The 16660-nt window shown below is 38.4% G+C and overlaps 1 protein-coding gene across 11 annotated transcripts in view; it reads left to right on the forward strand.

The window, feature by feature from the left end:
* Window positions 1–16660, forward strand: part of TMC1 (transmembrane channel like 1) — a 314121-nt gene that overhangs the window by 250118 nt on the left and 47343 nt on the right. For 2 of the 11 annotated variants that reach the window (XM_074361706.1, XM_074361705.1), the window contains 4 exons: window positions 5275–5349; window positions 6716–6822; window positions 8457–8561; window positions 9339–9437. In XM_074361706.1, the coding sequence (XP_074217807.1) occupies window positions 5275–5349; window positions 6716–6822; window positions 8457–8561; window positions 9339–9437 (386 nt within the window). Of the gene's footprint in view, window positions 1–5274; window positions 5350–6150; window positions 6355–6715; window positions 6823–8456; window positions 8562–9338; window positions 9438–16660 lie in introns of all 11 variants that reach the window. The other 9 variants (XM_074361712.1, XM_045515140.2, XM_074361703.1 and 6 more) reach the window with 9 other exon arrangements.

The following is a 16660-nucleotide window of genomic DNA, read 5'->3' on the forward strand; positions in this document are numbered from 1 at the left end:
CAGAGAGAGAGATTGAGAGCTGCTCAATAAGACTTTCAGTCATCTTCCCTCCTCCCCTCTTCCCTCAGAAGAATGGGAGTCAAGTTGGACAATTCAAGCAAATGTACATTATTTGCCACACTTATTATTTGATTAGGTGGTCCTGATTTTTTTAAACTTTTTATGGTGCTTTGCCTTACTGTGGAGAATTGACTTTTATTTTCGATTCTATCAACAATCACCATAACAAGCATTTACTGAGCGCTACTCAGACACTCTGCAAACATTATTTCATTTAATCTTTAACTTGCTTGCAATGTGCACATTAGCTTTCCATTTTAGAGTTGTAGTCAAATAACTGTCCCAGAATTAGTTATTAGAGGAGCCAAGATATAAGGTGAAGTCTTTCTGGGCCCAAAGCTTGTGCATTTCCTTATGTGGCATGCTGATTTTCACTTTGAAGAAGATTTTATAAACTTTTTCTTTTGTACCTGGTCCTAGACCAGGACAACAGCAGAATAAGTAGCTATAGATTTCCGTGATAGTTAACTATTTGGGGAATTATTTCCCATTTTCTCATGTATTTATTTTTGAGTGAGTTATTTAATTATGTATTTCATATTCTGTAAGATACTTAATGTAGTAAGATCTTAATGATAATTGTAAGTGCACCAGGTACTTTTGGGCTACTACATTAGATGAGAAGTGTGAAACCTATCAAAGAGTAAATTAGCAGAGTCTTTGGTTTGGACTACCCACCTCATAGAAAGTGCCTTACCAAAGATAGGGAAAGCGTGTGTCTGTGATGGTCTTTCAAACTGAACTGAATATAAAATGGGAAGAGATGTGACATGCAAATCAGTTTTTGAAAGCTTGAAGTCTTTTTGCCCCTTTTTGGCCCTGTAGTTTGGGCAATTCTTTTTTTTTTTTTAAACATCTTTTATTAATTTATAATCATTTTACAATGTTGTGTCAAATTCTAGTGTTCAGCACAATTATTCAGTCATACATGGACATATACACACTCATTATCACATTTTTTCCTCTGTGATTCCCTGTGCTATCCAGTATAATCTTGTTTATCTATTCTACAGTTTTGAAATCCCAGTCTGTCCCGGGCAATTCTTTCATATTTAGGGCCATCTATTTCCACATGAGTTTCCACAGAATTTAGTTGCAATCAGTTTGAGATACATATGTAAGCATGTGAAATTTTCTACTTTATACTTTTGAGTTATAAATTATTGGAACAGTTAATGGAAAACAGACTTATGCTAAGAGAGGCCTGCATAATTTACCTTCTCTGCAAATTTTTTTTCAGATAAAAGTAGGTTAAATATGTACCCCATTTATAAAATGTATACTTTATATTATAAAACTAGTATAAATGCTTTTCTCTTAAAGAAATGGCCATTTAATCTTACCAAATTTTCAAAAATGTTATTATATTCCTTTTTAAAGTCAGAATCGGGGAAGGGTATAGCTCAAGTGGTAGAGTGCATGCCTAGCACGCATGAAGTCCTGGGTTCAGTCCCACTCAGTACTTCCTCTAAGAATAGATAAAGAAGTAAACCTAATTGCCTCCCCCACCAAAAAAAAAAAAGTCAGAATCATCTAACGTATAATATCTCATTTAATCTTCTGAATAAGCTTGACTGAGTTGATTAATTGACTGAGCAAATACTCATTTACTGAGTGCCAGTCATTTATTAGGCATGTTTCTAGGCACTGGGGATGCACTACTGACAAAAACAGGCAAGAGTCAATCTTATATCCAAATGTGTTGATATGTGTGTGGGTGGGTGGAGAGATAATTCATAAAATATAAGCAAATAAATAATGAGGATAATTATGCATTGTGTTAAGTGGCAAAGAGAAACACTCTATGCTCCTCTCCCAAAAGTCTTTCTAATCCACTTTGCTCTCACTCACTGCTCAATCTCTAAATAAATACTAAATAATTTTTTAATGTAGTTTTAAAAGAGTCCCAAGTTACCAGCCTTGATTAAGTTTCCACAAAACTCTGTCCAGCAATTGGCAGAATCACAAGGGGAACTCAAATCAAGTCTAAAACTCATGCTGTTTCCATCTTGATTCCAGTAGGACCTGGATCCATATACTAGAGTGGACCAGGAGCTTACCTGATGACTCCCAACTTTTTTCATATAAATAATAGATTTGATAATTTCTGCCACAGGGGGATGCTGTGAAGTTCATCACACGATGATGCCATTGAGTTTTACTGTCATGCCAGCCTTGTAGGAGGGCCCTGCCTAAAACTCTGTGGTTACTTGCACCTTATTAGCCACATTGCATTGCATCTTTTGCTGAAGAAGCTGTACATTTGTACTCCCAGGAAATATAATCTCTATCCATTGTGACTCCAGCATTACTATTAAAACCATGGATTAAATCACTGAATGTCTTTCCAGCTGGAGATTACAAGTCTTTCTCAGAATCAAAATCTTCTTCTCCCCAAAAGTAAATTATAGCATGAAAATTAAGGTGTGATAGATCTCTTTTTTTTGACCAGAAATAGCTTTAGTTAGACAACTTTGAGCACAGAGTTGAAATCGCATGTTTCCCTGCTGGCCTAAGGGCTCCAGAAATATAAATTACATTTTCCATATTTAATTCCCTATCCCCAGACCAGTTTGAAAGAAACTGTGCTTTGAATACTAGCCTAACAAGACAGTATTTATATTGTACTTTGTAGCAGGTGATTTAATTGGTCTTTTCCCATTTAGAAATGCTCGTATTTATCTGCTTGTCTTATTACCCATCTGTTCAAGAGGAAATTGTACATAATAACAGACTACAAATTACTTTTCCTTAGTAATAAATAACCAGAGGGAGAGATGAAACTTTCATATTCATTTGAAAGAAACACTAGAAAATTCAGGAACAAGAATATCGTATAAGCTTAAGGCTTCACTTTAATAAATACCAAAGACTGTTTTAATATATTAATAATTCATTAGGGAAACAGCATTTTATTAGTTAGATGAAGGAAAAGAATTGGTCATTTATGGGCATCATCAAAATTTGTGAATTTGACCTGACTTAGCTGATGGATGGATATTCTCTATATCTATTCTTTCATGCACACACATTCATTGCGTATTTACTCTATATAGCATAGTTTTAAAAAAAAAAACTAACAACTATGATTATATGTGAGGAGCAGTATAGCACTGTGGATAAGAGAGATCTCGATTTAGAGTCAAACACCTAGAGATCAAGACTATCTAATTTAGAACTCTGGCTCCATTGTGTACTAGGTCTGTAATCTATAGAGTTAAGTCTCTGTAAAATGGGAGTACAAAAGAGTCCCCTGGCAGGGGTTTGATGATGATTAAATGAATTAATACACAGAGATCAAATAGGTATCTGAAACAAAGATTCATTAAATTTTAGTTGTTATTACTATCATTTACCAAATCTTGGATCAGTCAACTGCTGTGTTTAAGTTTTTGATTCCCCATCCACACAGTGGGACTAATAATACTTAACTTTAGGTTGTAGAGGCAGTGAAATGAGTGGATGCTGGTAAAGTTCTTAGTGTATGTAACTGACCATCAAAATGTGTTAGCTATTATTATGACTCCTCATTATTGTTCTTTACAAGAACAAATCACTTTGGTCTGAGAGACTAAGCACATGGAAATGAATGTTCTTTTTAATTATGCTCTTTTAGCCACACTGTAGAAAGGTTCCTTTTTTAAGGAAATGCCTGTTTCAGTCAATACTCTCTGGTAGGATAGAACCACTAGGATAAATGAACATGAGGAGGGAAAATGTCTTCTTCACTTTTGTGCTGAGAAAGGGCACGGGCTTTTGGAGCTTTGATGTCAACCAGTTGATTTGTTTTCTTTCCTTTACGATCTTGGATCTTTGTTTTGTTATTGTTCTTTCCCCCTCTGCCATTGGCAGGTGTCACGCAGAAGGAACATTGTCTTCTGGATTCCTCGGTCTCTTTGACCTGTGTCTGGGTCTTTCCTACAATCACTCTTGTTTTAATGAAATCTACTTCCCTGCAGTTCATTTTCTTTATACCTAGGATTTTGCAAAGAAAGGCCTAAGCTCTCACTTCTCTACCGCCAAATAAAATGGTTGTCAAGCCACTTTCAAGGCTAAAATCTGGTGTTTGGAAACTTTGGAATCTAAAGTATATTTCACCCACAATGAATATGGGTTTTTACGTAGGGTAGGGGGTACTTTCTGAAACATTATAACTTGCTTTTCTTTTTTTTGCTTTTAGGTATATTTATACTCTATACTCAATTTATGAAGCTCATTTGCCAGGGGTTGTGCATGGGTGTCTGGGAAAAGATGGGCTAATTAGAAGAGGAAAAACTGTAAAACGCCAGTAAGGAAGGAGGGAAGGATGGGTCAGCATCCTGTGCTCTATACCAGAGGGTCTTATGTGCGTTTCCAGGGAAAAGCTTGCCCTGGATCCCTAGAGACGAGTGTTCTTCTCCAGTTAATGAGTAACTGTAATGACTAACAAGCTGGATGTCCATTGCCTTCAATAAAACATGATGAGTGAACCTGGCTGAGGCAGTCCTCGGGTAGTTGTTACCAGAGAACATAGATAACAGCCATGAAATGATCTGAAATCACTGGGAGCCAGGTGGATGATCAGATAGCCTAGGAGGGGAGGATCTGCCTCAGCATTTCTGCAGACAGACCAGTGCATCTGATTACAGCACCTGGGGGCCGTGTTGGTCAACACCACACACTTCTGGAAATCTTATAGAACTCTATACAAAGTGAAATGAATCCAAGTATTCAGACTTAAAAATAATCAATTTTTTTCAAAACATCCATTTAGACATTGAATTCCTTTTAAGTTTCTATAAAAACTGCCACTATGTTATGGGAATAAATAAGATAGTACCTAAAGAGCAGACTAGGTTCTAGAAATAGGGGTCTGACTCTTAAGTGAGCTTGGCTTCATCTTAGCAAGCAGAGGCTAAATGAAATTTGCTCCTGAGAACCTCCCTCCTCCTGAAATAATGCTTCCTCATCGGTAATGCTTCAAAGCTAGCGGCCCCAAGAAAACCAGTGGTCCCTGGGGTGTTTGGTGAAATGAGTCAGGAAAGAGCCTGCTGCAGTGGGTAGCTGAGGATGTTCACTGAGTCTTCTTGGGCAACTGAAAATGAAACTCAAGGAGATGGGGAAAACTAGTAACTTGATGTTGAACCTTAAGTGATTATCAAAGAACTTTGGCTTTTGTTAATCAATGAAATCTCAACCTGAGACTCAAATTCTTGTTTTTAATTCCTTTTCCAGTCTCTGATTTAAGAGAATGCTTTTGTTTTTTCTCAGTCGATGAGCACTGGACAGATCACTTCCCTTTTCCCTGGGGTGAGTGCGAGCTGACAGCACATTCTTGCCTATCCCCTCCCAATTCAAAAGGTCAAGTTCCCCCTGCCCCACCCCTACTGCTTAACACCTGTCTATGACTTCACATCACATTTAAAATAAAATCCTCACCTTTTACCTTTCCTTAAAAGGTCCTATGCACTGTAGTTTGGCTTCTTTCTTCACCTGCATCCATCACCACTTTCCTTTGTTCACTGCACTCCAATCACACAGCCCTTAGGTTTGTTCCTCAACTGTCCTGAGCTCTTGCCTCCCTCACAATACTTATTCCTGCTCTTTCCTCCACTTGAGCTGTTCTTCCCCAGCTCTGGGAATTGCTGGGGAAGTTCCTTCAACTTCAGGACTCTGCACAGCTGTTACCTCCTCTGATAGACCTTCCTTGACAAACTTATCTAAAGCAGCCCTTCTCAGTATTTCACCTTCTTCCCTCCAGGACTTATCTGGCTAAATTGTTATATATAATTTTATAATAATATAATTATATGCAATATGATATATATAATGTATAATATATAATACATGTCATATGCACATACATGATACATACATATATGACATATATAATACATTATATACATATATACTATATCATACATATTATATACATATAATGGATGGTATATTATATTACATATAATATGCATACATATAATGCATAGATTGTGATATATATTATAATACTTTTATATTTAATTATTTCTTTTTAAATTATTGCATATTTGTTATTTCTACACCTCACTAAAATTAAGTTGTATTAGGGCAGCAATCTTGTCTCTGATACAGTGTTTCACATCCAAGACAATTCCTGACAGAAGATATTTTAAATATGTGAAGAGTGAATAAATGGACTTCAGCTTCTACACTGTAGCTGTGAAATGCCACGTACACAGGAGAACAGCACAGAATGGTCTGTAGGAGGACCATCCATAAAAGATGTGGTCAACTTTTCTGAGAAGAACATTGCTACGGGAGAAAAAGGAGGAAGAGGTGCAGTCACTATAATGATAGCTAACTACTGACCAGGTGTTGCAGTAACCACTTTACGTAAATTTGCTCATTTAACTATTAAGTCAAGGAATGATATGGGCTCTTCAAATAGCAATCCTGGCTGCTAAGCAAAAGGCAGCTTTCTCTTCAATGGGCTCTAAAGACATAGTCTACATCTACGTAATAGAGAGCCCTTCCATCGTGTTAACATTTTCTCTTTCTGGATAGAAAAAAGAAGAATGCTAGAGACTGTAAAAATGAAAAGAACCAGTGTGTTGCCATGAGAAGATTTATTTGGGAGGCCCTAAGATACAGCTTTTGTTTTGACCTCTCTTTCAAACTTTTATTTTCTTTTAAATAGGTCAGTTTGGCTCATCAGTGGCCTCCTACTTCCTCTTTTTGAGGTGGATGTATGGAGTAAATATGGTTCTCTTTATCCTGACATTCAGCCTTATCATGTTGCCAGAGGTAAGATTCTGACTTCCGTTTTACCAAACACGCTGAAACAAGCTTCTTATGCAATTGCTCTACTAGAGAAGTTAACTGGCTACCTTCACTCTTAGAGTCATAGTATCTGTAACAAGGTTGATCTTCAAAATGGTGCCCATGAGCCAAAGGTATCCTAATCCTTGCTCCAAAGGGTACTGAGCCTCCTGAAATCATATACAAATTGTTGTGTGTATGTTGAAATGAGCATTTTTCTGTGTAAAAGTTCATGGATTCTATCAGATTCTCAAGGTTGTCCCTGTGTCCAAATATTAATTGCTCAAGAGGAAGACTTTGGCATCTTGTGAGGTGCATGTATTTATTTTGCCAAGTTTGCTTTGGAAGAGATGCTACTTAATGCAACTTAGGGCGTCCAGCTTTTCTATCTGAAGAAACACTAAGTGAGCAAATTTTTCCAGCTATAAAGTAAGATAACCACCCCCATTGCCCCCTCGGACAGCACAATACCCAGAGTGGGATGGGGCAGGTCTCTTAGGACCAAGGTCAGTGAGAGAGGAAAACAGATAGTGGGTTTAGATTGAAGAAGGCAAAGCCCAGAGCTGAGGGAGTGTGGTGGGGAATGGGGGAGATTCAATTAACTAAGACCAAGAAGCAAGATTGAGGTTGGGGACTTACCCATACGAAGTTAAATGACTCTGACCTCTTTGGATGCTTACCATACAGAAGTTGAGTTAGGCTTTTTTTTTTTTTTTTTTTTTTTTAATTTGGACAGATGTGAACACCAATGAAAACACCACCACAATCAAGATAGCTAACATTTCCATCACTCCCCAAGAGGTGCAAATTTTGAATTCCCAATTTATCCCTTCCCACCCTCTTTACTCCCTGGTAACCATAAGTTTGTTCTTTATGTCTGTGAGTCTGTTTCTGTTCTGTAGGTAGATAAGTTCATTTGTGTCCTTTTTTAAGATTCTACGTATAAATGATATCATATGGTATTTTTCTTTCTCTTCTGGACTTACTTCATTTAGGATGACAATGGGTTAGGCTTTATTTAACCTACAATTGGTCTTTTTAGGTATCAGTATTTCAAAGCCAATTTGTCCAATACAGCATTGGCAGCAGCCAAAACTAATTGCTTTGAGTGACTTTTTATCCCACACATGCTGCCTCCATGTGGAGGAAATTAAAGGTTGTAGCTAATTTATTACAACTGTTGGAAATTGCAGGATACCTAATAAGTAGTGGAGGGAGCTAACATGTGTTTGAGCGGATGTACTCCTAGAATGAGGAAGCATACTGGTTCTGGGTGCTTTTTAATGGACTGTGTTAAATGCTGAGAGGCATCCTGTTTTCTGGGCATTGATTACCAACTCCAGCAAAAAAACAAAAGAGAGGTATTGGGCTCCCTGTGTGCTAGCTTTACAGAACCACCAGAGTCCAGGACTGGTCACCTCTTGGCAACAGTGCTACATTTTTCAGCTGCCTTCAACCAGCAGCCTCACTCATTATTCCTCTGATGCATTTGCCCTTTTGCCCAAAGTTCCCATATCCCTGGCAAGCCAGAGACCCTAGCCTTCTCTGTTTTCTGTGGTCTCCAACTTTGGGGCAAGATAGCATGAGTAGAACCCATCCTCTGTTCTTTTGTGTCTCAGGAAGCCAGAGGGGCTGCAGGGCTGCCGAGGAAGCCATGCAGCTTGTGTGGAGAGAGGGAGCAGGGGCGGATTTGCAGCCCTCGCTCAGTCAAGCTCTGCACCCAGGTTTCTGTCTACATTCCTCCTCCTCCCCTGGCCCCAGCCCCAGCCCCAGCCCCAGCCCCAGCCCCAGCCCCAGGGAAGGGATGTTTTCAGGTCACAGAAGAGGCATCTGCTTGGCCAAACATGCTCCCGCCCTGGGGCTAGAGGGTATCTTTTCCAGTTCTCTCCAAAGCTCTGGTGTGTCGCTACTCTTGCCCGGTCGCTGGCTCTGCCCTTAATAACATCACTTCTAATCTGATAGCACAAAGTCAGGGCAGTAAAACTGAATGAGTAGTGAAACAGCTGTCACCATCAGGGTGCAGTCTTCCCCCTAGTTGACACCTTCTAATTGTATGAGTGATTCTACTCCCCTCTTCCTTGACATGAGGGAGAGACTCACCCTCCACCCCTAAGGCGCATTCTCATCTGAGGATGTGGGTAGAACTGTTTTCTTGAACACTATAGTCCCCAAAAGGCCACCTCTCTCCTTCCCAGACTTCCTAAATGAGATCAGTTTGGAGGTGGTGGTGGGTAGAGGGGTTCTCAGCAAGCCTCTGGGCAATGTGGTTGGCCCGACTGCTGGTGGTCGGCTGGAGTCAGAATGCAGGGTCCTTAGAGTTCTCTTTGTTCTTAACTCTGCATTTAGTAGTCAGTTCCCAGAAAATGGGACCCCACATGGAGACCCACAGAGTCCCCATGAAAAAGTTTCAGAAGTGCTTTTAAACGAAACCATTTGTGATCACATGTGTGGCTCAGACTTTATTTCCAATTGTTAACTGCATTCTTTATTTCTCCATGTAGTACCTCTGGGGTTTGCCATACGGCAGTTTACCTAGGAAAACAGTTCCCAGAGCAGAAGAGGCATCGGCAGCCAACTTTGGTGTGTTGTATGACTTCAATGTAAGTGTTTCCACACAGCTGTGTTCGTATAAGAGGATAGCTTTTTCCATATTCTGAAACTCTATAGCTTCCTCTACTGGGGCTGGATGAAGGTCTTAAGAGAGACGTCCCTGCCCCCTTTAAAACAAAAATGAAAGAAAGGAAGATAAAAAAATTAATAGGGTTTAGGAATGTGATAATATGATTAAATGGGAATATAGAATACTGAATGAAGGTGAGCTCAGAGTTCAAAGACTTCATGCAAATATTCTCTCTGGCTTTGGAAAAGGACAAAGAAAGAGTTTGCAAATGTGCTTTTTGGGAAATCCTTTTGGCTTCTTAGGGTTTGCATCTTTCATACTAACCCCTTCACTTCCTAAACAAGTCTATTTAGCATTACTGAATAATCAATACTAAATAAAGCTGAATAGTAAATCGTAAACAATACTAAATTCTAACTTCTGTGTAATATGAAAAAGAGTATCACTTGATCGTGGTACCCAAATGAGCATCATTACATTGTAGCACTAAAATGAGTGTTATGCTTTGAGCTCCCCTGGGTGGGGATTATTGTTAGGGCAGAGACACATTTCTGCCCAGTGAAAAATGATTTTAGAGTGTGACTCAAAAGTCTGTGACAACTACTCAATTCCACACATTCTTTTAAAAATAGTGGCCAGATTAGAGATAATTTGGAAATGTAAGGATGAGAAAGTAGCACAGTGGAGATTGGGTATTTGATAATTTAAGGAATTTCTGAAGAGCAGCAAATGAGAATAAAATTTTATGTAGACTGGGGAATGAAGGAAGGAGAGAAAAACAAAGTCTTCATATTATAGTGTTAATACACATATTTCACAGATGTTTTAAATTCTACTCTCAACCTCTCTAAATTGTGAGCTTCCCAAAGAGGGAATCCCATCTGCTACATCCTCTTTGAAGCCCTTAATGTAACACTCAACCAATAGAGGCTTAATGAATCTTGTTGACTGGGAATCCTGAGCAAGGAGGAGGGCTTGCAGAGCTTTGAGACCAGAACCAAAGAAATCAATTGATGTGAGCAGAACCTGCAAATGTAAACTTTAGGAAAGGTTTCCAGCCTCTGAGTAAACAAGGCAGCTCCAGAATAAGCATAAGGCAGAGTGGCAGCCCCAGCTTTGTGGCCTTTGGAATCTTAAATCACGCCTGTCAGTTGGAATTTTCTTTTCAGTTCAGCACTTATTTATTGACTATGAAGATTCACTGCTTTTACAGAAGTGAATGTGACATGGTTCTTGACCTCAAGGTAGTGATGACAGTAAAAGAAAGATACATAGGCAACTAGTATACAAGGTGTTCTGCATGTTGTAAAATGAAGGAGAAAAAAAGATACTGGGGAGCCCTGAGGAGGCTGTAGTTAATTTTGCTGGAGTGGATTCAGAGAGGAGATGGCCTCTGAGTTTGGTTTTTACGTCTTATCTTTTATTTCTCCTTCTTCCATCTCTCTCTCTCTCCCTCCCACCCTCCCCCCTCATTTACATTTCACATGATTTATTAGTATGCACCCCCATCTAGTTTTATTTCTCATTCTCTTCCTCTGACTAGCAAAATAATAAACTTCCAGTCTGGTTAATAAGAGCATGAACTAATAATACTATTGGTGTTTTCTGATGTTTTAGTCATACCAGAGAAAGGAAGAACTAGAAATATGAACCTAAGGCCTTTTGACTTTTAAACATATATATATTTTGAAGTTTGTACATGTATAAATTTGTCAGCTAACTGAAATTAAAAGTTTTGCAAAAAATGTTCATGTGGGATTTTAAAGACGTTAATCAGTTGAAGAAGACAAGAGGGAGGAGTCCCTAAGAGAGCCGTTAAGAGGTGGACGAGGGTCTGGGATGTGAATATAGGAGGAAACTAGGGGAAAGGGGTGGGCAGTAACTGGGCTCCCTGAGATTTTATTATTGCCCTCGACAGCTCTCTCATGGTCAGCGTGGTGAAATTCCGTGTGCCGTGTAGAGGAAGTTGGAAACAGTATCCTATGATACTCATTTGCCTTTATAACCCTAGGCCAGCCCGAAGATGATTCTAAGACAATGAGAGACTATTAAAAAGTCAAGAAAAAAGTCATCAAAGTGATATTATTTACTTATTTCTTTCTTAGTTTTTCTGCATACTGTGATCACACATTATTTCATATGTTATCACGAAAAAAGAGTTTTAACAATAGAAGTGCCCTTTGAGATCTTCCGTCCCATTTCCCACATTATAGAGTTAGGGAAACTTTGAGTCACAGAAGCATGTGAAAGGTTTTATGGCTAATAAAAGCCTCCTAATCTAGTGTTCTTTCTATATCCTGTATCACATCAGTAATTTTCCTGTCATAATTTCCAGCAGCCTTCTCATGGGTAGTTTCTGGAACACAGACTGACTCCATTTAATGCTATATTTCACAAGGGGAGAAGGAGTTGAAGCATTTAGGTCCATTTTCACCTTTCACAATAAATAAGCAACCCCCAAATTAGCTTCGCAAATAGAAAGGTTCGATATTTACCCTTGCCTGAATTCTTTACTCACTCCTCAGAACAATTACCTCATAAAGGTGCCCACTCTGTATTAGAAGATGATGTAAGCTGACATCCCAGTATTTCATCTACCATGGCACCATGGAGGAAACCACTGACCAGATGTCCTTGAGATCCCTGGAAACTCAGAATTCTGTACTTCCAAAGAGCCCAGAGATGCTAGGAGAAAAAGACATGTTTCAGGCCCAGGGGAGAGATGATTGGTGCCTAAAGGGTCTAATTGGAACATGGATTGGTTTTTTGCATCTAAGAAGATTAATGTGCCAGCTTAGATAAGCAATGCCATATAGATGCAGGTGAAGAGAAGCAGAATCAATTCATAGAACACTGTATTTAGATGCAAGCATGACCTCTTGTGGTAGAAGAGCCTATAGGATGGAAACAGTCAGAAAACCTTTGGGGTGGGGGTGGCGAGGTTGTGAAGAGCTGCTTCTCTGTTGCGTTTCATGGTAGAATCTTGGAACTTCTCTCTGGACCCCACTGGAAGTATGCCCTTGGGCTCCGTGCTCTGTCGCCTGTAAGCACGCATCATAACTCATCCAAATTCCCTTTAACTAAAAGCAGACAAGTGCTATTTGACATATGCCAGGTCAGCCAGTCTTACGGCTTCTCAAAGTCACCATTTACAAAGCACCATATTTTAAATTTATTTTTTATTGAGTACCTAGTGATGGGTCTTACTGAGCAGGAGGAAAATATATTTTATTAAAATAGTCAGAAATAGAGAGATTGTCTGATGTGTATGCTATGAATCAAATTGGCAGAAATAGTATTAATTGAAGCAGTAGAATAAGAAGAATGAACTTAAGTCAGTAAGAAGATGATGTCTTTGTTGGCAAGATACTGGGAGACACAAGAATGATGTAGGAATGATAAAGAGGAAGAGACTGATAGTCCAGTAAGGGAGAGAGAGGGAGGAACTGAGGTGGAATTTGGAATGAACTTGAGTTGATATCAGACAGTGAGATCATATGGGTAAAGGTTTGAGTTGTGAATAAAGGGAAATGCATTTAGCTTTCCAGCTTGAGAGCATTTTGTACATTGCACATGGGGATAAATGGTGAGTCAGCTTTGCCTCCCCTTTTCCGCTGGTCATCATAGATGTGGGAGGTAGGGGGGAGCCCGAGAAGGGGCAGGAGAGAAGAGTTAACATCCATTATGTGTTAAGCAGGTACATACATTAAATCTTATTTTCATAACAACCCTTCAAGGTGAAGATCAATAATCTTTTTATAGCTGAGGAAAATTGGGACTCAGGGAGGTTAGTTTCCCAAAGACAGCACAGATAATTGAAGGAGGCATTGAAATTCAAACTGAAATGTGGCTGACTTGAGTGTAAAATTGTTTGTTTACTCTAACATATCATCCCAAGCTTATTCCTTCTGCCCACTTTTGCCACATCTCTTTCTTGAGATCTGTCCTCAAAGGAGACTGTCACAGACATTCTCGGTGTTAACAAACAGCAGTTCAGTTTCTTATTTGACCAGCATCAACAGTTCTTTTAAGTAGGGATCTTCCAAAGCGAGAGCATCTTCTCAGTTTTCTAAGTTCCTTCATCTCTTATTGTACTGGCCACATTTAGAAGATGTATTTTTGTGATTCACGTATGGAATGATGCATCTTTCCTTAAGGAATACTTCGTAGTCCAAATGCATCTTTATTTTCAGGGAGCTCCATTTTTTAAAATTGAGGTAAATTTGACATACAACATATTAGTTCCAAGTGTACAGCACAATGATTTGGTATTTGTATATAGTGCAAAATGGTCACCACACTGTCTAGTTAACATCTGTTGCCATACATAGTCACAGAATTTTTCTTCTTGTGACTAGAACTTTTAAGATTCACTCCGTCTACTGAAAAAAAAAAAAAAAAAAAAAAAAGCACAACCTAAAAGTTGAGAATTACATTTTATTCTGCAGTCTTACTAAGGACTGTAGCCTGGGATGGCAGCCTCTTACATAGCTCTGAAGGACTGCTCCAAAGAGGTAAGGGAGGTGTCAGGATATACAGGAGTTTTTTCTGGGGAAAACAAACAGACAAAAAACCATGTAGCTGAACATCAAAGGATTACTGCTAATCACAAAAAACAGACATCTCAAATTATTGATTTTTAGTGCTTTTCTATGTATGAGAAGATGCAAGAGCCTAGGCTCATTGAAATTATTCTTTTGATATGCATCTTAACTGTCTGGGACCAGTATCCTGTCTTTTTCTGCCCTGAGCTCCTTTCAGGGCTTACTATTGGAGATGGCTGTAGTGGCTGATGGCCTGATAGCTGTAACATCCTCTGTTCACTGAAATGGCAAGCGACATTCTTTGTCCACAACTCTTAGCAACTTTCAAATATGTTATATAGTATTATTAACTATAGTCGCCATTCTGTATGTTACATCCCCATGACTTACTTATTCTATAACTGGAAGTTTAAATAAGTAAACTTCACCCATTTCACTACCTTTTGAAGGAGATCTGAGCAGCATACCTATATGGCTGCTATATTGTTGTTGTTATTTATTTTCAGCAAGCTTCAAAGCATGCCCACTTTGCCAAACCCATTCTCTCAACTTAGCCCATGGCTGGCTCAACAGAGACTGAAGTCCTAAATCATAAATAATTCCTTGGAGAGGGTGAAACAATGACCCCAATTCAGGCTACTAAGCCTCTTGGGGACAAATTGAAGCTTGTAGATTTCCAAATTCACCCAGAAATATGACTCTTCCCTGGAATACAGAAGTCCTAAGCCTGAAGGGGTGAGGAACCTCTCATTTGTATATGTAATGAGACTTTTTTTAAAGACTTCACTGAACAAAGGCAGGTGCCGCTCAGGCACATGGTCCTGGGATTGGCAGTGTCTAAGGGCTGCTCATCTCTGACTCCAATGTTTGCTTCAGATCTCTCTCATTCTATAGGCTCATTAGGTTTGATTAAAAAAAGAGGCGTCTTAACTTCTGCTCTCATTCATAGGTCCTTTCTCTTGCTCCATATAGGCTTCTTAACCTGCTACTCCTGGACTGTTTATGACACATCCATGGCTTGTGATAGGAAAGATCCCTGGGTCTGCTTTTAGCTCTCTTGTTATCCTTTTGTTTTCCTAAACCTGAACTGATTCCTCAGGGTCTACTTTCTTTGCTTCAGCAACAACTGCCCATTTTCAACATCTCCTTCAAACTATACCTGTCAAACAAAAGATGAGCTTTATTTTTGCACAAGTTTGGGATGCCTATGATCCTGATTCCCTACTTACAACATGAAAACGTTTCTTCTTTCTATGATGTGATCATAGAAACAAGTCTTCTCATTAATTCGGTGAATATTTATTGAGGGTTTGCCAGGTGCCAGGTAGTGTGCCAGGCATTAAGCAGAGGTGAGCAAAAATCAACAAAGTCCCTGTAAAGTAATCAAATAATCACAAAAATAAATTTAACTACATCTGTTCCAAGTGCTATGAAAGAAAGCTAAGCAGTATTATGAGAACATATATCAGGGAACTTGGTTTGTGGACTAAGAGAAGGAAATAGATAATAGCAGAAGTTTTCCTGAGAAAGTAACATTTGAGTTGGGCTTTGAAGAGCCAGAGAGAAGGAAGAGGCATTCTAGTAGTTGAGAACAGCATGTGCAAAGGCCCTGTGGTGAGAGAGTTGACTTATTTAATGGACAAAATAAAGGCTAGTCATACTAATGCTTAGAATGTGAAGGGACATCAGGAACAGATGTCATTGGAGATATAGAAGGATATTGGAATATGTGGAACTCTCTAGAATCTAGGCCATGATAATTTATTTTTTTCTCAGAGTAATTGAAAGTAATTTAAATGAGTGGTGGGTGAATAGTGGCATTATCAAACTTGGATTTTTGGAAATGTTAGAGATTGGAGAAGAGCAAAATGAATTGAGGAGACCAAAGAAAATGTATCTACTAATACATCAAGGTGAAAGACTAAAACTGTTTGGAAGAGCTCAGTTTACCTGGAAGGAATTTGCTGGTATCTAAATATTGGCTGCCAGGCTAATAGATGAAAGACTGAGCCATTGAGTTAGGTTAGAACCTCGCAACCTATTAAATTATATTCTGTAATACAAACAAGTAGCACATAGCTATGAGTCTAGTCTAATACATCTGCTGTGATGAATAGATTATTTAAATTTACAAATATTTTAAAGCAAGTCAGTATAAACTCTATTCTGTGTTTCTGCATCATATATCTTCAGTGGATATTATTTGCTTATACATTGTACTTGAAATTATTTACATTCACTAATCTTAAATATTTGAAATAAAATGTATGCTGCTCATATAGGATTAAAAACTTCTGAATTCTTTTTTAAAAATTAAAAAAATTAATTTTTTCCAAGTAGTTTCAATATTTTCTCTATGTTTTTGGAATATTTTTATTTATTCAAAAACTCCTTTTAAAATAGATAATACTGTATATGCAAGACTGGGACATTGTGCTATACACTAGAAATTGATACATTGTAATTAACTGTACTTCAATTTAAAAAATTTTTTAAAAGAAAAAAAAAAGATAATACTAAGGCAATTTCCAGTGTAACCTGTGTCTACATAACCACATACACATCTCTTTTCATGTATGAATTCATGTTTCATGACTTTAAAGAGGTAGGTAGAGTTACACTGAACAACAAAACTCTATAATATAAGCCTTTTAATCTC

Source organism: Camelus bactrianus, chromosome 4, assembly GCF_048773025.1.
Source record: "Camelus bactrianus isolate YW-2024 breed Bactrian camel chromosome 4, ASM4877302v1, whole genome shotgun sequence".
NCBI lineage: Eukaryota > Metazoa > Chordata > Mammalia > Artiodactyla > Camelidae > Camelus > Camelus bactrianus.